The sequence below is a fragment of the Mirounga leonina genome, unplaced genomic scaffold (assembly GCF_011800145.1).
Source record: "Mirounga leonina isolate KUSES-001 unplaced genomic scaffold, KU_Mleo_1.0 Mir_82, whole genome shotgun sequence".
Lineage (NCBI taxonomy): Eukaryota > Metazoa > Chordata > Mammalia > Carnivora > Phocidae > Mirounga > Mirounga leonina.
The window spans coordinates 13,491,381-13,511,472 of NW_023270825.1; the positions used below are offsets into that span (position 1 = coordinate 13,491,381).

General features: G+C 39.9%; 1 protein-coding gene across 2 annotated transcripts in view; it reads left to right on the top strand.

Moving 5' to 3' along the window:
* The window catches only part of EFCAB11 (EF-hand calcium binding domain 11), a 142,152-nt gene that overhangs the window by 2,574 nt on the left and 119,486 nt on the right, over window positions 1-20,092 (top strand). For both annotated transcript variants that reach the window (XM_034993387.1, XM_034993386.1), the window contains exons 3-5: window positions 2,886-2,931; window positions 17,890-17,991; window positions 18,816-18,906. In XM_034993387.1, the coding sequence (XP_034849278.1) occupies window positions 2,886-2,931; window positions 17,890-17,991; window positions 18,816-18,906 (239 nt within the window). The remainder of the gene's footprint in view (window positions 1-2,885; window positions 2,932-17,889; window positions 17,992-18,815; window positions 18,907-20,092) is intronic.

Consider the following 20,092-nt stretch of genomic DNA (forward strand, 5'->3'; position numbering starts at 1 on the left):
AGTACAATTGCTAGGTACATTTGAAATTTTGTTGGATATTATTCTTCAGGAAAGTTTGCACTAATTCACTAATAAGGAGAGTTGAGCTGAGTTTCAAGGAGCGTCCTGCTTTAGGAGGACAAATTTCCTGCTCCCCTTGTTACATTGATTCTAGAGATGGATCCCTCTTATTAAGATGCTGAACTGGAATTAACCAGACAAGATCTTGTCCAGCTTTAAGAAATTCATTTGCAGCCATCAAACAGAGGGCTCTGCCTGTAATGTTCCCCTCCGCCGCCCCGTGCCCTCCTTAAACCAGTTTGGCCTGGCTGTTCCTCAAGAGTGAGCTCTGCCTATCAGATTGCAAGCCCAGCAAAGCCAGGAACCAGGTGATGTATCGCGTCTCCATCTCTCATTATGCTTAAACGTATCACAACTTCACGGTAAATAAGTTCTGTTGACACCAATCTGTCCCATGAACGGACCAGGTGGGCTCAAAGTGGTTCACCTCCTAGCAAATGTTTGGTTACTGAGATGCTGATTGTGGAGCTCAGAGAAATAGTCAGGGCTGACTCCCAGAAATTGCAGCTCTTCTCTTCACCTGCATCATTTCAGCTAGAATTCCAAAGCAAGTCAGCTAAATGGATCCAGCCTTTGAAGCATTGTATTTAACCTGTGTTCAGCTGGAAAGATAGCTGGTTTCATTCTGCTTTTATCATCCCTGAATCTCCTTAATTGGCTTTAATTTTAGAATATAAGTGAGGAAATGAATGACAAGTACAGTGATGTGGTAAGACAGATATGCACAGTCCATGAAATTTAACAGATTTTTACTTTTATTCACATACCTTGCCGAGGTAGCAGATTTCATTTTTTAATCAAATATCTGCAGATCACTAAACAGTAAAGTGATAGCAAATCATCTGTACACCTGTCAGTCATTTGTTATGAACTTGTGTTAAATAAATGACAATGCATACCCTCTGTGAAATGTAACAGATTTTTACTTTTATAGTAGCTTGAGGTTTGGGGTGTTGTTTAATTAATTAATTTTAAAAGATTTTATTTTTAAGTAATCTCCTACATTCAATGTGGGGCTTGAACTCACAACCCCAAGATCAAGAGCTGCATGCTCCACTAACTGAGCCAGCCAGGAGCCCCTGGGGTTTTATTTTTGAATATTGCTTTTGAGCAAATGAAATATTTACTGAAATGCACAACATGTAATAAATCATTTATACACTCATGCAATTGTTTACACAATGAAATTTATGAAGTGTTCCTATTTAAAAAAATGAACACTTGCTAGTTGCTAGTGATATAAAAATGAATAAAACATAGCCCCTACTGTGAAGCAGATCGTAAGTTAGTGTAGAGAGACTTATAAAACTCTGATAAATACTAACATGAGAAGAACAGAAAGAACCCAAAGTGAAAGGGACAAGGAAGAGGGTCTTCTAATTCTAGTGAAAAGTAGGAATTTAGGCATCACTTAGACTAGAAGAGCTAGCTAGCCTCCTCTGATATGAAGTATCCAGAAGCACTTTGTTGTGTTGGGACATGTTATGCCCTGATGATTAGATGTGGTTGGGTGTAAGAGAGGGGTGTGAAAACAGGCCTGAAGCAATAGTAAATGCCACCAAGTAGGAAAACTGAGGAGTAGGCCTGGGAGAAAGTCATTGAGTTCAGTTTGGGGCACATTAAGTTTGAGGAGGCTGTGGACTCCCAAGTGAATTCACGCATTAAATACTGTGCTGGTATTAAGGTTTTGGTGGTAAAGATCTGCCCTCAGATTTTGCCGCCCCTTGTAAATGCAGGAATCTGGAACCAGGTGAGGAATTGGGAGGGGAGGGCTGGAGACAGATTCAGGACTCCTCAGTTTACAGGTGATACCTCAGAGCATGAGACTGGGTGGTGTTGCCCAAGAACAGTATGCAGAGGGCGAGAGATACACCACTGGGGGGTAACAATATTTAAGGGTAAGCAGGGGCTCCATGAAGATGCAACAGGAACCACCTGGCAGGGGCAAGAGGAACCAGGAAAGTATAGAATCCAAGGTAGAGAAACTATGTGAGGTGTTGCCAAGGTTCCAATTCCATCATGTTTATAAGGCCCTTGTAACCATACAGGAAAATGCTTATATTTTTAATGTATGGTGAAAGCAGTTTCCTGAACCGTATATAGGGTGTGTTCTGAAATATGTTTAAAAAGCCATAGGGGAAGAATGCAGACTAGGCCAAAATGTTAATAGCGGTTCTCCTTGGATGGCTGTTTTTAAAAACGTTCTTCATGATTTTTTTTATATTTTTCATGATTTCTACATCATGTTACTTTTATAATCAGGAAAAAAAGTTCAAAAATAAAGCCATCGAGCTCATTGCAATAATCGCTTGTATTTGTCTAAAATAGAAAGGTTACCTTTTAGGTTATGCTGCATATGTGACAGCCAAGTTGATTATATATGCTTAAACTGTTTTGGTCAATGGAACAGTTTTGGGGCCATTAGAGTCTGTAGCGGATTAGCATATTGTATCTTATAGGGATATTTTTTGCTTTAATACCACTTTATTTTTTATTTTATTTTTTTAAGTTTTTATTTAAATCCCAGTTAACACAGTGTAATATTAGTTTCAGGAGTATGATATAGTGATTCAACAGCTCCAACACCCGGTGCTCATCACAACCCTCCTTAATCCCCATCACCAATTTCACCCATCCCCCCACCCTAGATATAGATGGAAGAATAAAATGACTCTTATAGCTCTCCTCTGATAGTACTTGTCAGCTGAACTCAAGACATTTGGTTTCTCATAAAATACAATCCTTCCCCACACCTCAGGAATTAAGAACTTGCACTGTGAAAACATTTGATGAAATTGTATGTGCTATTCTTTCTTCTTTTCTAGATGGAAGCTGATTCCATGATGTCTTCAGTAAATCCAAACACTTCCGGTAATATGAAACTTAATATTAATTTTTAGACATTCATAAAGCGAAAATTAAGAACAAAAATAGAGATTATAAAGCACATCTTTGTTTTGTTCTGTTTCAAAGAAAGAGGTTTTGGTTCTTTAATGTCTTCATAAGTATGTATGTTTATTGTAGGGAAGTTTTAAACCATTGAAAAACATAACGAAAAAACGTTGCTTGTAATGTCAACATCCAACTGATGGTGGGGATTTTCTGACTTAGATGAATGGAAGTAGCACTCGATGAAATGGAAAGACTAGGGGGAAAAGGTATGGGGTTGGGGGAGACCCAGAGTTCACTTTTGCGTATGTTAAGTTTGAGACCTTTCAGTCCGCGATGTCAGGGCACTCAGGCTGTGTGAATACGGAATTCAGAGGAAAGCTGTGGGCTGGAGAAGTAAATTGGGAGTCGCTGGCACGTAGAGGGTTTTTGAAGCCATGGGGATGGATGAGACCGCCTAGCAAGACAGGGTGGACTGAAAATCTTAGGAACTTCAATCACGAGAAGTCCGGGAAAGAGTTTGGGAGAGAGTTAGGAAATGGCAGAAGATTTAGAGGGGGCAGAAGGGCAGGAGGAAAATGACAGGTGTCTGATCAAAAGTGAGGAGAAGCAGATTCTTTCAAGGAAAAGGATGTCAACACTGTGGAAAGGTCAGGTAGATAGTAACTGAATATTTATCTGTTGGAGTTGGCGACCTGGGTGTGTTTACTGACTTTAGCAAGAGCAGTGAAGCAGAGGCCAGGCTGGAGTGGTAGATAAGTCTTTCAGTAGGTCTGGAGTGGCTGGGGGTCTAGAGCAGTTCTGTTTTGTTTTGTTTTTTGCACTTAAAGATGTGTCTGAGTTTAGCAGATTGCTCTAGTGAAGAGGGAAAAGGAAGATGAGAGAGACAGGGAAATACCTGTTGTTTTTGGAGATAGGGTCCAGAACATGCTGGACTGGATTTTTAAAAATTAACTTAAAAAAAAAATAATTTAGAGCTTACAGAAAGTTGCAAAATAAAAATAGTACCGAGAAGAGCTGTTATACTCTTTACCCAGGTGCACTTACTGTTAACTTTTTTTTTTTTAAAGATTTTATTTATTTATTTGACAGAGACAGAGACAGCGAGAGCAGGAACACAAGCAGGGGGAGTGGGAGAGGGAGAAGCAGGCCTCCCGCAGAGCAGGGACCCCGATGTGGGACTCGATCCCAGGACCCTGGGATCATGACCTGAGCCAAAGGCAGTTGCTTAACCAACTGAGCCACCCAGGCTCCCCTTACTGTTAACTTCTTAGCCCTTTGGCCCCTCCTCCCACTTCCCCCCTCCTCTCACTGCACTGAACCTAAAACCACAGCACGCTTAGCAACTTCATAAACTAATATTGATACTATATTTTTATCTAATTTACTGTCTATATTCCAGTGTCATCACTTGATCTGATAATGTCCTTAATAACACCATTCCTCATTTAATACAGGAATTAGTCTTTGATGTCTCTTTAGCCTCCTTTAAACTTGCCTTTTTATAACATTGATATTTGTGAGGAAATAGCCCAGCCCTCACTATTTGTTTTTTAAGAATGGTCCTTGTTTTGTGTTTGCCTGATGTTTCTCTGTAATTAGGTTGAAGTTAAACATTCTGAGCCAGAATACTGTTTAGGTGATCTGTCCCTCTCTAGGTGCCACGTCTGGAGGAACATAATACCCATCTCTCTCTCATAGATGATATTAATTTTTATCACTGATCAAGATGTCATCCAGTTTCTCCATTGTATTCTGTTTATCTTTTCTTCCTTTAGCAACTAACAAGCAGTCTGTGGAGATATACTGAAGACATTGCAAATATTTTGCTTCTCATCAAAATTTCCCCCTAGATTTGGTAACCATGATTCTTGTCTGACCCAGTTTTTGCCATAATGGTTGGAAAGTAATGATTTTCTAATCCCAGTGCTGCTTCTTTTTTTTTTTTTTAAGATTTATTTTTGTATTTATTTGAGAGAGAGCGAGCATGAATGGAAGGGGCAGAGGAAGAGAGAATCTCACGCAGACTCTCCACTGAGCATGGAGCCTGACTTGGGGCTCTGTCCCAGGACCCTGAAATCCTGACCCCAGCCAAAATCAAGAGTCAGATGCCAGCTGCGCTACCCAGCCTACCCCGCCCAGTACTTCTTCCAGTTAGCTCTTGGCTATGGGCAAGAGACCTCCCTTCTTTTTTTTTTTTTTTTAAAGATTTTATTTATTTATTTGACAGAGACAGAGATAGCGAGAGCAGGAACACAAGCAGCGGGAGTGGGAGAGGGAGAAGCAGGCTTCCCCCCCGAGGAGGGAGCCCAATGCGGGGCTCGATCCCAGGACCCTGGGATCATGACCTGAGCCGAAGGCAGACGCTTAACGACTGAGCCACCTAGGCGCCCGAGACCTCCCTTCTTGATCAATCTATTTATTATCGGCATGGGCCCATGAATTATATGTTTTTAATAATTTACATTCTATTAATTTAATTATTTTAGTCTTCACTTTGTCACAGACTTGGCCATTGAGTGCTTCCTCAAGCTGGCTCCTGTGTCTTTCTGACTGGTGTGGCTTTTTCTTTCTTTTTTTCTTTTTAACCTTTTCTTTTTAAAGTTTTATTTATTTAAGTAATCTCTACACCCCACATGGGGCTTGAACTTATGACTTTGAGATTGAGTCGCATGCTTTTCTGAATGAGCCAGCCAGGTGCCCCTAAAAATCTTTTTATTTATAAATGTTAGATTTATGAAGGAGTTTACTGATTGCTTTTTTTGTATACAAGATCTGGAATCACATATGAACCATGACTCCTAGAGCAAATGATTGGCAGGAGAATGTGTTATTTTTTTTTTAAAAGATTTTGTTTATTTATTTGAATGAGAGAGCAAGCGAGAGAAAGCACAAGCAGGGGGAGGAGCAGAGGGAGAAGCAGACTCCCAGCTGAGCAAGAACCCCGGGATCATGACCCGACCTGAAGACAGACGCTTAACTGACTGAGCCACCCAGGTGCCCCAGGAGAATGTGTTTTGTTTTGTTTTTTTTTTTAAAGATTTTTATTTATTTATTTGACAGAGAGAGAGACAGCGAGAGAGGGAACACAAGCAAGGGGAGCGTGAGAGGGAGAAGCAGGCTTCCTGCGGAGCGAGGAGCCTGATGCGGGGCTCGATCCCAGGACCCTGGGATCATGACCTGAGCCGAAGGCAGACGCTTAACGACTGAGCCACCCAGGCGCCCCGAGAATGTGTTTTTAACACCCTCTAACTTGATGGAATTTCCCCAGGTCTTTAATTTCTTATAAAAATGTTCGTGCTTTGAGGATATTCAAATATTATTTCTGTAATGTTCAGTTAGTTGTAACTTCTTGATGATGCCTTACCTACCTTTTTTTCTATGGGTTTCTATGTGAATCTTCTAATCTAAAAGATTTCTGTCTTCTGGCAGAAGGATTTCCCACATTTTTTGCGTTGATAGGGTTTCTCTCCGTAACAGTCCCCTGACAGTAAGTGATTCTGTCTGGGTGAAGGTCTTCCCCACACATTACTCACCCAGTGCTGCTTCATTTTGTGACTTTTCTGATATAGCAGGTGTGACTGCTGCTGGAGGCACTCTCCGTTCATTCATTATTTTCATAGATCTTCTCTTAATGTGTGTTCTCTGATTCTGCATTGAGGGTTTGCCTTCGCGCAGAAGGTTTTCTTTCCTAAGCCCGTTCTTTGATATCCAAAGAGGTGTTCTTCTGGAAGAAAGGTTTCCCACGTTCTTTACAGGTATAGTGAATTCTCTGATGTAGAGTCAAGATGGGCTCTGACAGAACTTTTTCCTACATTCAATATCATAAGATCCCCCCACCATGTATTATCTCATGTTTTATAAGACTTCATAAAAAGATTTCCCTGCCTGTGTTACATTCATGTGATTTCTCTCCTGTATGGGTAATTTGAAGGGTAAATTCTGGCGGAAGGTTTTCTACCTTCATTACCTTCTAAAGGTTTCTCTTGTGTGTGTGGGTGCTCAGAAAGTGAGAACTGATTTGTGGCAAAAGGCTACTCCAAGTATGCCATTGTTAGTTTCCTCCCATAAATAAATACATATATATGTATATGTGTATATATATGTGTGTGTGTGTGTGTGTGTGTATATATATATATTTTTTTTTTCCCCCTGGTGTTTGAGAGACTCAGTTTGACGATGACTTGTGACTAAAGATATGTTCGTGAAAGTTACAAAATTTCCTTTATGAATTCTCTAATTCTTGAGTTTTGACTTCACGCAGAAATATTTCTCACATTTGTTGGAGTCATAGAGCTTCCTTTTCATACTAGTGCTCATGTCCACTGGAGCTTTATGTTTTGGATAAGAGTTTCTCTACATTCACTGCATTTACTGGTCTCTCCCAGCCTGAGTTCTCTCGTATATAATGAAGACTGCCTTATTATCGAACATTTTCTCAATCTCTTATGGTGTAAAAATTGCTTCAAAACTGGAATTTTTTGATAGTGAAAATAGTCTTCCTTATGAGGCTTTTCTGACTTTGATGATATGCTCCTGGACCGGCTCCTATATGCATTTTCCTGCATTTAATATGGAGGATATTACATCTACTCTCACATCCACTTCTCAGTGAGATCATGAAGATGCTTCTTTTCACAGCATCTTTTCCTAATAATTAATTTTAAGATATATTTCAAAAGGTTACAAAATAACTTAGTCCTCTGAGAAATTCAGGGGAAGATAGGGGAGGAATGAGATCACAGTGGAGGTGCTTAGCACCTTGCTCCAAAATTTGTGTCAAAGGACTCTCCTCAGTCTACAGGTTTCCAGTCTTTTCCCTTCCTCTTCTTTTTTTTTTTTTTTTCCTTTTTTTCTTTCTTCTTCTTTTTTTCCTCTCCTTCCTCTTCTGGTCTTGATCTCAATGGCAAATTAACCTTCTCAGAGAATCACTACCATCAAGATTAAAGGAATAGACTTAAAGTCAGGGTACTACCTTTCCACCTAGCTTTAATTTGTATTCCCTTGAGAGGGAGACTCAAGACTACAAATACTCAAAAGAAAGAGTAAAGAAGTCATCCTAGCAAGAAATCACTGCCAAACTGTGATTGCTGCTAACCTAATATTTTTCTGTTAGAACTCTTCACTCCTGAACCAATTTCAGACCATCAACTCCTTCTTTTCACCCTTTCCATACATGAGTCACCTTTTACATGTTATTTTTCATGCAGGAAGAGGGTTTATGCACAGCTTAAATGTTTTGTCAAATATATGATCTCTCTCCTTAATGTTTTGATCTTGAAGAAGAACTGAAATGTTGGCCTTGGCTTTCTGGAAGCTATTTATTCAGGTAATCCCATTTTCCAAAGGTGTTCTTGGTAGCCATGACCCGGGAGTTCTCCAGCTAGCTGTGGCTCTTTCTACATCCAGACAAGGCCGCGCCAGGTCTCAGGCATGCCACCCTAATCTCTGTGCAGGCCCAGTTGCTGCCCAGCTTCCTGGGTGAGATCCAGACTCACATCTGGATTGATCCTGACTTGGCAGAGTCTTAACCAGGCACACACTTCACACAATACCTAAACCTGGGTGCCCAGGTCCTACTTCCCAGGAGCTTCTGGTCTCTAAAAGGCGGTCGTTTCTGTAGGTTCTCCTTGTGAAAATTAAGAGGAATGAAAAGTGAAGTCAAAGCCATTAGAAGCAAGAGTAGAGTGTCTCTAGGAAACTCACACTGGGAGAATTTGAGGGTAGCCAGAAGTAGCAAGAAGGCATTTTAATGTCTAACAAGCAGGTATCAGCAAAAACTGTTTAGGCATTGGGAACAAGGAATTTATATTAGTGGGAGACAAAAAAAAAAATCAAGCCTCTTATTTTAGAAACAACAGATCACTGTTGGGGTGGTTCTAATATGTGCTGTTGCGACCCCTTTTAGAGGGTTGTATTTCCTAATAACCCTTGTTCTCTGTGATGCAGTTCATACCTTCTCTAAGTATAGAGAACAAAAGAAGGTTGCAACCAGAAGAGACCTAGAAAACTTATTTGTTCCCTTCTTTTAAATGAGGAAATTAGGCTCTAGAGAGGAATAATAAAATATCTCGATCCTGGCATTTGATGGTTGTTTATTTACAAAATACATCTACATGTGTTACAATATTTATTATAGGTAATAATTACAGCTATGACTTTCTGAAAACTTACCATGTGCAGACTCATGACGAGCACTGTGCATGAATTGTTCAATTTAATACGACTCTATGCTATCAAGATTATCCTCATTTTATAAGTTTATAACATCCTGAAACTCAGGTTAAGTTAGGGTGGCCCAGCTAGCTAAGTAGCAGACTACAGTGGTCTGATCTCCCAAGCTCACCCTCTCAACCATTTGATAAACCCTTCCCTTGATTTTAATAGTGCCATGGGTCATATTAGTCATTGTGACAGAGTTGAGGCCAGTGTTCACTCCCCTAGGAACTTCCATCACAGGTGGATCAGTACACAGAAAGTTCTCCACTGTTGTTAGAGGTTGATGTCAGATTTGGTTCTGAGCTACCTAATCTCCAGAACAAATAGGGAATGGCATTCCAATGATCAGCGTTCATGCAACAGAAACTTCTTATCTAGAGAAACTGTTTTCCCTGATATGGGATATTTCTTTCACAAAGTCACATGGAGGAGAGACTGATGCGTGGCCATTGATGTTCACAAACTGTTGAGTAAAAACACTAGGGAATTTTGTAAGACTCTTCCTTAAACTTTCTTCATTGTAGGCCAGTGGTTTAATGCCAAACATGTCTCAGCGGTTCCACGAAGGGCAAAGAAAGACCACATGTGATATCCAATGATTTGACTTCATTGTGTGGTAAATTGTTGAGCGTTTTATATGAATAACAACAAATAAGATTTATGGGACTTTTGCTTAGTATGTTAAGTGCTGCGAGTAAGAACTGCATGAATATTGCCCCACTGAATCCTCACACAGCTGTCAGTGTGTTTTCATCTCAGATCCACATAAAATATGCCAAGGGAAAAAAAAAAAGTACTTCAGAATTTTCTTTTCACTAGGTAATTAGATCCAACTTTTTTTTTCTTCCTGTTTTCATATTACCCTTTGAAAACAATGAACATACTTCCCTTGCATACTTAAAGAAGGAAAAGCTTTCCAAGAATTTACTTATAACCTTCAACTTAAACAATGGAAAAATCAAAGAGATTGACTCATCATAATGGTGGTTATGGACTGTTTGACTCAGTCATGCTCTCCAGTGTTAGTTCAATTGGAAAATAATTTGTGGAAGAGCTTAATGGCCAATTGGCTTATATACTTTTATTTATTACTCTCTCATCTGAGTTGTTTTGAGCCCAATAGTTGATTGTGAAATGTATTGTTTTCCCAAATTTAAATTTTAATGTCCATTTTCTAGTGTTTTAAGTTCTACCGTGAACACCCTTCTTAGTTGTGTACGTTTTCTTGTTTGGGGCTCCTACCTAAGGAACTAAGGTCCCGGTATAGCAGGCGTAGCAAGGTTTTATTTGTTTGACTTCAGATTTCAGGTGACCTCTTAGTTCTTTTCTGTGATCAGGAAATGCATACACCTTATGCTTACCTTATCTTGCAATCATAATCATAGGACCATTTTGTTGGTGTTGGCTGTAGATCTTCACCCCTAAATTAATTTATTTCATTACCCATTTAGAGGATGCTGAGTAAGTGTCATTGTAGGGTAGAAAAGAATTAGGAGACACAGACACTGACTGAAGATAGGGAAGATAAAAGGGTATTGTCACTTCATTTATGGCCAGATGTCAAATAATTACTGTGGGCAAGAAAACCTCTAAGAGATGAGAGGAGGGAGACAGGAGGTGCGGACCAGAGCTGGATGGGAAAGGACGTTTTGCAAAGTTGGAGAAGCAAAGAAGAGGACTTAGTGAAATGAATGAATGTAGATGCCATCTGCGTGCTTGTCCCCCAGCCCCTGGTGCTCTCTGTGCTTTGCTGTGCCAGTGTGGAGGCAGAGCTCAGCATGGATTGCTTACCGGGCACACTCTGTGTTCATATAAACGTTGGGTGTCATGTCAAATGCTGAGGCATTTGCTAACAGTACAGAGAAGGGCTTTATCCCTCCCTCTCCACAGCTAGCGATGGGAAAGGCCTGGTTAGCGCTGTCTGCAGTCCACCCCTGTGTGCTTTCTCTCTCAGACCTTCTTCCCCCAGTGCCCACCCTCAGAGGCTGAGACTTTTCCCAGAACCCCCTCTTCCCTGCCCAGCCACTCCCAGATTTCATATCCAAAGCTATCAGCTGTCATACTGTTAGTAATGAATCCTACCGTAAACGGAATCCACCCTCCTTGGAATATTTTTACCTCTCGCAGCAACAAGGAGTGTAGTTCCTACCTATAAATGAATTGTGTTCAGCAGAGTAAGCTGCCCTGATGGAAGCTGAGCGGTAAGAAGGAGGATTGAGGACCTCTTTGCCTAGAAGGAATAATGAAGCTTTAAATTCCAGAATAAGGTATCGGGACTTTGCACTATGAAGGGAAGGAGGAACTCTGATGGTTTATGAGCAGGAGATGTACACAATAAAAAAAAGTAACGATTCCTGTCCATGTTTGATAGAAGTAAGATTTTATTGGTTCAGATTTCTCTATTATAACCTGTTTTTACTCTTTTTTTTCATTTTCCTCCCAATGATATAGTAAAACTTGATTTCTTCCATTAAGGTAGATTCTTTTCACTTTATTCCCCTACTTTCATTTAGGAAGCCGGAAGAAAAATGTTAATCCTCTGAATTTACTTATCCATTTTACTGTGACAGCTCACCTTTGTTTTTCTTTGTTTCAAGTTTTTATGTAAATTCTAGTTAACATACAGTGTGGGGTGCCTAGGTGGCTCAGTGGGTTGAGGGTCTGCCTTCGGCTCAGGTCATGATCCCCGGGTCCTGGGATCGAGTCCCAAGTCATGCTCTCTGCTCAGCGGGGAGCCTGCTTCTCCCTCTCCCACTCCCCTTGCTTGTGTTCCCTCTCTTGCTGTGTCTCTCTTTGTCAAATAAATAAAATCTTAAAAAAAAAAACATACAGTGTAATATTAGTTTCAGGAGTAGAATTTAGTGATTCATCACTTACATACAAACTCCCAGTGCTCATAAACAAGTGCCCTCCTTAATCCCCATCACCCATCTAGCCTATGTGTTTATAAAACAAGTCTGACGTGCAGAGGAAATGAAAGCAGATTTATTTTGTTTGGAGCAAGGGGGCTTCCCCACCATTCCCTGTCCAGCAATGCCCCTGGAAGTGTCCCCACAGGATCTGGGATTGAGGACCATACCTCCCCACCCCACCTACCTCCCCTCCATCATCCCTCAGTGTGTTCTCTATAGTTAAGGGTCTGTTGTATGATTTGTCTCTCTCTCTTTTTTTACCCTAAGAAACAAAACAGATGGGGGCAGCTGGGTGGCTCAGTCGGTTAAGTGTCCCACTCTTTATTTTGGCTCAGGTTGATGGATCAGCTCAGGTCATGATCTCAGGGTTGTGGTATCAAGCCCAGGGTGGGGGTTCCATGCTCAGCAGGGAGCCTGCTTAAGATTCTCTCCCTCTGTCCTCCCCACTCTTCCGGGCACATGTGCTCACTCGCACGCTGACTCTCTCTCTCTCTCTAAAAAAAAAAGAAAAGAGATGAACATAGGGGACATCTCACCATTGTTGACGCCACTTTTGCCTTCTGTCCTTGCAATCTTTTTATGGGAACACATTTTATCTCTTTTTTCCCCTCATGGCCTCTAGAAGTCATAATCTGAATTTTATTTCTCATACTAGAGAAGGCTTGCATTATACCTTTTAAAAAGCCACTTAATCCTTTTAAAACCTCATTTTTAGGCATTTTCGGGCCCTGGAAAAATTATTATATGGCACAATGAATGTGAACCCTCCCTTTTCCCCTAAGTCTAGGACCAGACTTAGTCTAAATAACTTGGCATTTTTATTGTTTTCTCTTACACTCTCCCCAGGTTTATTGCAGTTTCTAATTTAAGCTCAGTGTGATAGCCAGAAACTAGACAACTTCATTTTCAAGAGGATTTCTCTGTGTGCACTGGCCCTGAAGCTTAGGGTCAGTGGTTTTGTGAACCACAAAAAATATATATATAATGAAACTTTCAAGCAAAAAATTTATATAGTTTTATTGGACTTTTTGAATATATCCACCCCTGTGGTAAAAGATGATTATTCTCCTAGGAAACTACTTAAAAACAAAAAAATACAAACGATAACATTCCTAGTCTTTCTCTGTACATGACATATCTATATCATATATATTAAGTGGTTTGCAAGGTAAAATATATATATTTGTTATAGAACATGGAAGGAGTCCATTTTGCTAAGAGTAGTTTATAAAATGGAAGGAAGTGTTTTCCAATGGTATGGAAAATGCATAGACTTACGGAGTCTGGAAGGATTTGTAAAAACCACTGGTCCCAGTGGTTTTAAGGTACGGTCCTCAATCCTAGGTCCTGTGGGGGCACTTCCAGGGGCATTGCTGGACAGGGAATGGTGGGGAAGCCCCCTTGCTCCAAACAAAATAAATCTGCTTTCATTTCCTCTGCACGTCAGACTTGTTTTATAAAGAACCACCTTTCCTACAGCTAAAACTACCCAGGTGATTTCTGAACACCTTTTGTAGATAGATTAATAATAAACTCAGATAAACACATAGGTCTATGTGGTTCCTGATGTTGTTACGATCCTAATGTGTAAGTACAGTAAAGTGTATTTAGGTAATTGTTATTGGTGGAACAATGTACATAGGAGACCCAATGTTGTATTTGAAATTAGAATTTTCTGAAAGTATTCTTTCACTCCAGGGGCGGACACAGGGAATGCATTTGTCATTGAGTATTAAATCTGATGGCAATAGAATTATTGAAAGTCTTTGTAAAGATGGGTGCCTGGGTGGCTCAGTTGGTTAAGCGACTGCCTTCAGCTCAGGTCATGATCCTGGAGTCCCTGGATCGAGTCCCGCATCGGGCTCCCTGCTCGGCGGGGAGTCTGCTTCTCCCTCTGACCCTCCTCCCTCTCATGCTCTCTCTCTCTATCTCATTCTCTCTCTCTCAAATAAATAAATAAAATCTTTAGAAAAAAAAAAAAGAAAGTCTTTGTAAAGAGATAATTTTAGGTTTGAATATTGTGACAGCAGGTGGAGCTAGTAGTAGAAACTATTTCTAGGCCACTTAAAGAGCAGCAAGGTGTATAAAACTTAGCAAACCATTATGCGTTGGCTTTGGAAAGTGGTTGTACTACTGGAGGGTGAGAGCCAAGCTGAATGAAACTTTACCCTTTGTGGAAAAGGGGCTTGCACTTGGATATGTGTTGCCATGCAAGATAAGACAAGTTAAGGGCATGGGGGTGGAGGGAGCAGTGGGGATACGTTTTCATGGCTTAATATTACTTGATGACCCTTGGAATATTGACTTTAAAAAATAAGGCATATGATCCTGTGGGAAAATAGTGTACAAGAACTTGATTACATATATGAAGTTATTGTGTTATTAGATTGTGGTCCTTTTTAAGTGGTTGTAAACATTCTGTTGAAATCCACATTTTCTCCTAGGAAAAACTAAAGAACATTTGCTTTTTATCCCACAGGCTTCTGAAATAAAGACCTAACTGCTTTATAGCTCCAAATACCAATAAGTTTTCTGAATATGTAATTTAGAAGATATTACTACTCATGTACTTCTGTGTGTGTGTGTGTGTGAATCACACATTGAACCATGGAATTGTCCTGTTTTTGTTTTTTTTTTTATCATTTCCCTAAATCAGATGCAATGATAAGTAAAGAGCAAATATTATGCATGCATTTCCTTTTTCTCTGAATTTCGTTTGTTTTTTTACTATGTCATATGTATTAAGAAACTGGGGTTTCTAAAATGATGGTTTATTTTGCTGGCTGGGTGAATAGAAAGTAACCTTCTTTTGGCATTAGTTTTACAGAGTTATGAGATCATTTAAAACACACATTTTAATGCTTTTTGCTGACAACTAGAAATAAACATTTTCCTATTACTTTATTTACTTACTCAGCAAACATGTACTGCATGCCTACTATGTGTACTAGTATTATACCAAAACTGGGGATACAATTTTAAACCACATACAGTGCTTCCCCTCAGTGCTTCTCAGGCAGACGTGTGATCAGATAATTTCCATAGGACCTAATAGATTCAAAAAGAAAATCACTTGTGTTATGAACAGAGGGCTGTTGGGTCACAGAAAAGGGACTCAACTGGGAGAAATCAGGGAAGACTTGCACTGGTTGCATAGGGAAGGAGAGGTAAACTTTCAGTAGAAGAAAAAGGAGAAGCGCATTCCAGGCAATGTGCCCAAAGGTATGAAAGGGTCTGTTGCCTTGGGGAAGCCTCAGGAAGTTTGCTCGGGAGGCCAGAAAAGTAGACGGGGCAAGATGGTAAAGGGTCTCGTAGGGCATGCCGAGATCAGTGAATATATTATTCAGGGATTTCAACTAATCTAGATGCTATCTAATTGATGAGTTTTTGGTGTTCATGAAAGTAAACAGATTTGAACCTGTAGGAACGTGGCATGACTAGACTTAAATTTTATCCTCAACAAGAAGTCTCGATATGTCCTCTGGTCTCAAAAGTGCCGAGATGAGAACAGAGCTGCATCCCTGCATATCTTTAGCTGTGATGGGAGGAAAGGCTGCATGCACTAATTCCATACAACACACATTTACCGAGCACGTGCCAGGCACTCTGGGAAGCACTTGGGAGGTGTGCCCTCTTGCTCAGGGTAGATGCAGCTGCCTTCTTGACTTTTTTTCCACTTCCTGGAATGTTCTTCTTCCTCACCTTTAGCCAGCTGGTACCTTCTTGTCATAGGTCTTATCTTAAATATTCCCTCTACTTAGAGAGCACTCCATCAGAATCTACTCTGCAGGAGGATTCCTGTGATCCTTTTATAACCTCCCGTTTTCTCCCTCATCCACGTGCCGTGATTTATAATTACGTGTCCATGTGCAGTTGAAACTGTGCAATCACTGTCTCCCCCACTAGACCAGTAACTCCCTTGGGACTGGAATTATGTGTGTTCTTTTTTCCCCTCTCTTTCCAGGGCTCAATACTGTGTGGCACACAGTGGGTCCTAAAGAGTCACAAAAGGAGCATTTAAACATAAAGATAGATTGACTTTTAAAGTTTCTAAACCTTTAACTACAAATAAGAAAACCTTAGGAAATAAAACTATTTTTAGTAAACTATGATTGATATATGACTTTATATTAGTTTAAGGTGTTTAACAAAATGATTCCTTATGTGTGTGTATTGCAAAATGATCACCACAATAAGTCTAGTTACCACCTGTGGTCATACGGATGTTACAAAATTGTTTTTTCTTATGATGAGAACTTTCAAGATCTATTCGCTTAGTAACTTAAAATATACAATACATTATTGTTGACTATTGACTATAGTCACCATGCTGTATGTTATATTCCCATGACCTATTTATTTTATAACTGGAAGTTTATACCTCTTGATCCCCTTCACTCATTTTGCCCACTCCCTCCCCCCCCGTAGTTACTGATCTGTTCTCTGTATCTCTCAAGTTTTGTTTTGTTTATTCATTTGTTTTGTTTTTTATATGTGGTATCATATGTTATTTTTCTCTGACTTATTTCACTTAGCATAATACCCTCCAGGTCCATCCATGTTGTGGAGAATTGCAAGATCTCATTCCTTTTTATGGCTGAGTAGTATTCCATTGTGTGTGTGTGTGTGTGTGTGTGTGTATCACATCTTCTTTAGCCATTCATCCATCAATGGACACTTAGGTTGCTTCCATATCTTGGCTAGTATAAATAACGCTGCAGTGAACATGAGGGTGCAGATATCTTTTCAGATTACTGTTTTTGTTTTCTTTGCGTAAATACCCAGATGGGGAATTGCTGGATCAGATGGTAGTTCTGTTAATTCTGTTTTCCATAGTGGCTGCACCGGTTTACATTCCTACCAACATTGCACGAAGTTCCCTTAAGAAAACTATTTTCTATGTTATTTTTTAAAACCCGTTGCAACTATTTTCGGAAAGGTATACAGCTCAGTATTACCTCACCAAAAATGCAAGTTCTTAAAAATTAGCACGTGGTTATTGTATGACTTGGGGCTATTTTTAAAAATAGTGATCCATTTAGTAATGGAAATTCTGAGTTACTAAAATGAACTGCTCTTTTTATATTTTGGGGGCTCAGTTCACTAAAATGTTTAAATTCTTGACTCTACTCTTTAAACCTACTACAAAGATCACATTAGAATTCATTTTAATAGACATTGTAAGCACAGTATCCAACCTCATATGATCATGCTGGGCTTTTTTATTATGAGAATCACAGGAAGCAGAGCCCGAGGCTGCAGAGTAGTGGCGGGGCGTACCCAAGGCTGGGGACGATGCCAGCTCTGTTGTTTATGGAATATTCTCTCCACCTTTATCTCTGGTGTGCAATTGGTATTGACTTTTGAGACGCTACTTCTTCGTCCCGATCTCCCGGTTGGAAAAAAAAAACCCCACCATAATGACATCTGGCTAGGAAAAAAAGAATCAAAGGACCATAAGGAAAGAAAAATTAGGACACTTTGTTTAATAAGTAGTTTCGGGCCTGTCTGTTACATCTTTTAGAAGGAAGAGTGTTACATTTTTTGAGGTCACCATTCCTTTATCCCCTGGAAAAGCTCAGTGAACTCCAACAGTGCCTATTGTTTCTGCTATTGATTGCTAGGGTTGGGTCTATTTAGCATTTTGCAAAATGTCTTTTCAACTTTATAGATCTTTAAGAATATGCACTGTTCATCAAAACTAAGATAAAATTTGTTCATGATATGTATCACTTTTCATTTATATTTTTGTTTTTTTCTTAAAGAGGAAGATGGTCACTTTTGGTAAATTGTTTTTTCTAACCTTTAGGTATATTGCTTGAGGAGTTTTTAAATATTGTTAGAAAAAAGAAGGAAGTTCAACTCCATCGGAATGAAATAAGACACATCTTCACAGCTTTTGACAGGCACTGTAAGTATCTTTAAATTGTTTTGATATAAAAAAATTGCTATTAAGAAAATTTGCTATGTACTCTCAGTAAATAAAATAATCAATATACTTGGAAGATTATTTTACTGTATTCATTAGCTATTACCTAGATGTTGGTGTGAATTTTTTTTCTCTATCACAGTCTTGAACTCTTGACATTTACCATGGATAAAATAATATTTAGAGTTATGTAATTGTACTTAGGATTTGCCTACACTGTAATGGGAATAGCAAAAGGGCTGGCCACATGGGGTTATAAGTCATGAGCCACCTACAAAGGTGTGGGGAACCGTAAGGCCTTTTCCTTTGACTCCTACTTTGACCCACACTTTCTCACACTGGATATAGCCGAGAGAAGTGGCTTTGAACTCCCTGTGCTGCATAGATCACACACAGGATGGAAAGACTCATGGAGTCCAGGGTCAGCATCTTTGCTGCTGTGATGTTTTCCCTCTAAATATTCATATATTATAATTCTAATGCCAAGCAAGAAAAAACGTGAATTTTGAAGAATAAATTGTTTTGGCAATTCACAAGGACTTGAAGCCTAATGCCATTATGGCAGTGTGTGTCTGCAGTCCATTCCCTGGCACTCAGAGAATCAGCTAATGACCTGTGAGATCATCTGGGCCTGCACTGAAGGAGAGTGGTGGTTGATTCTTAAATTCTTCTGATGAGACAATCTTAGATTACCTTATATTTACTGCTTTTCTTCGAGTAAGAAAGTTTCACACAAATATGGCTGAGATAGCAGTTCATAGGGTTTATAGAAGTAAGTGAATGTTTTATATTTTCATGTCAAATAGATCGTGGGTATTTAACTTTGGAAGATTTCAAGAAAGCATTTAGGCAGGTGGCTCCCAAGTTATCAGAAAGGACTGTTCTGGACGTATTCAGGTAAGGCACCAAAATCTTTATATACACCCACCCCTCGATTTACCATTTGCTTTTACAAGTTTTCAGCCTTATGGAGAACACTTATGTATGCAGATTTTTCCATCTGTACCCTTGATAGTGGAGTGCTTGCACACCAGGGAGGTGTGTATAGATATTTGTTGGTAAGGGTGGGAGAGGAGCAGGGCGAAAAGTAGAACTTCTTTGTCTACGTATATATTGACCAAGAAAAAAAAAATGAAGCTTTATTAATGTTTCATCAGACACAGGTTACACATGGGTCTTGAGTTGTCTGAAGAGAAGAGTGGAGGTTGCTTGATGGTGGCCCCCTCGTTCATTTGCTTTCAGAGTTGTTGATAAATGTTGCAGTTCATGCATCCCTGATAGAGGAGACATAATGGTTATATTATGTCCATTATTAGATGACTCCTGACAATATGGGCAAGTGGCTTAAACGTAATTTGTGTTAGGAAGCTGCAGAGTGAAGGTCATATGAATGGCGCAAGCACGTGCTGACGTGATAAGACAGCAGAGCTGAGTCTTCTCTGAATCTTTGTGTGAGCTCTTCCTCAGCTGTTCCCAGGTGTATCCATTAGTGGTCCCTATTGCGATAAGAACCAGAAAACCCAGAATCACAAAACTCAAAAATGACAGCACTGTATTTCTCCCACATGAACACAGGCAGTCTGGGGCTGACTTGAGGGCAACATGGTCATGAAGGACCCAGATTCCTTTCCTCTTTCTGTTCTGGCTGCCTCAACACCAGGCATCTCCCTCTTGCTGCAAGGTGGCTGCTTAGATTTCAGCGATCACATCTGGATTCCATCTAGGTCAGAGGAAAGGGAGCAGAAGAGATTCCCTTCCTCTTAAGGCTATTCATTGTTTCTACTTACATCCTAGTGATCCAAACTTAGTTTTAAGGTGCTGGGTAGCTGTAAGGGGGAAGAGACTGGAAAATGTCCTCTTTGCTCTGGGTAGTCATGTGTCCTCTGAGTTTCTGATAGAGAGGAAGAAGGAGAGAGTGGATACTAGGAACGTAGGGAAGATGTTCCCATTGGGATAAAAATAACTTCAGGAAATCTGACCGGAAGCCATCCCTGCTCCATAGAAATTATAAAGCAGGTTATTTGAAATAAGGATTTGCTCTGTCACTGACAATGACCTTTATGAAGTTCTTTTCCTGCAACAT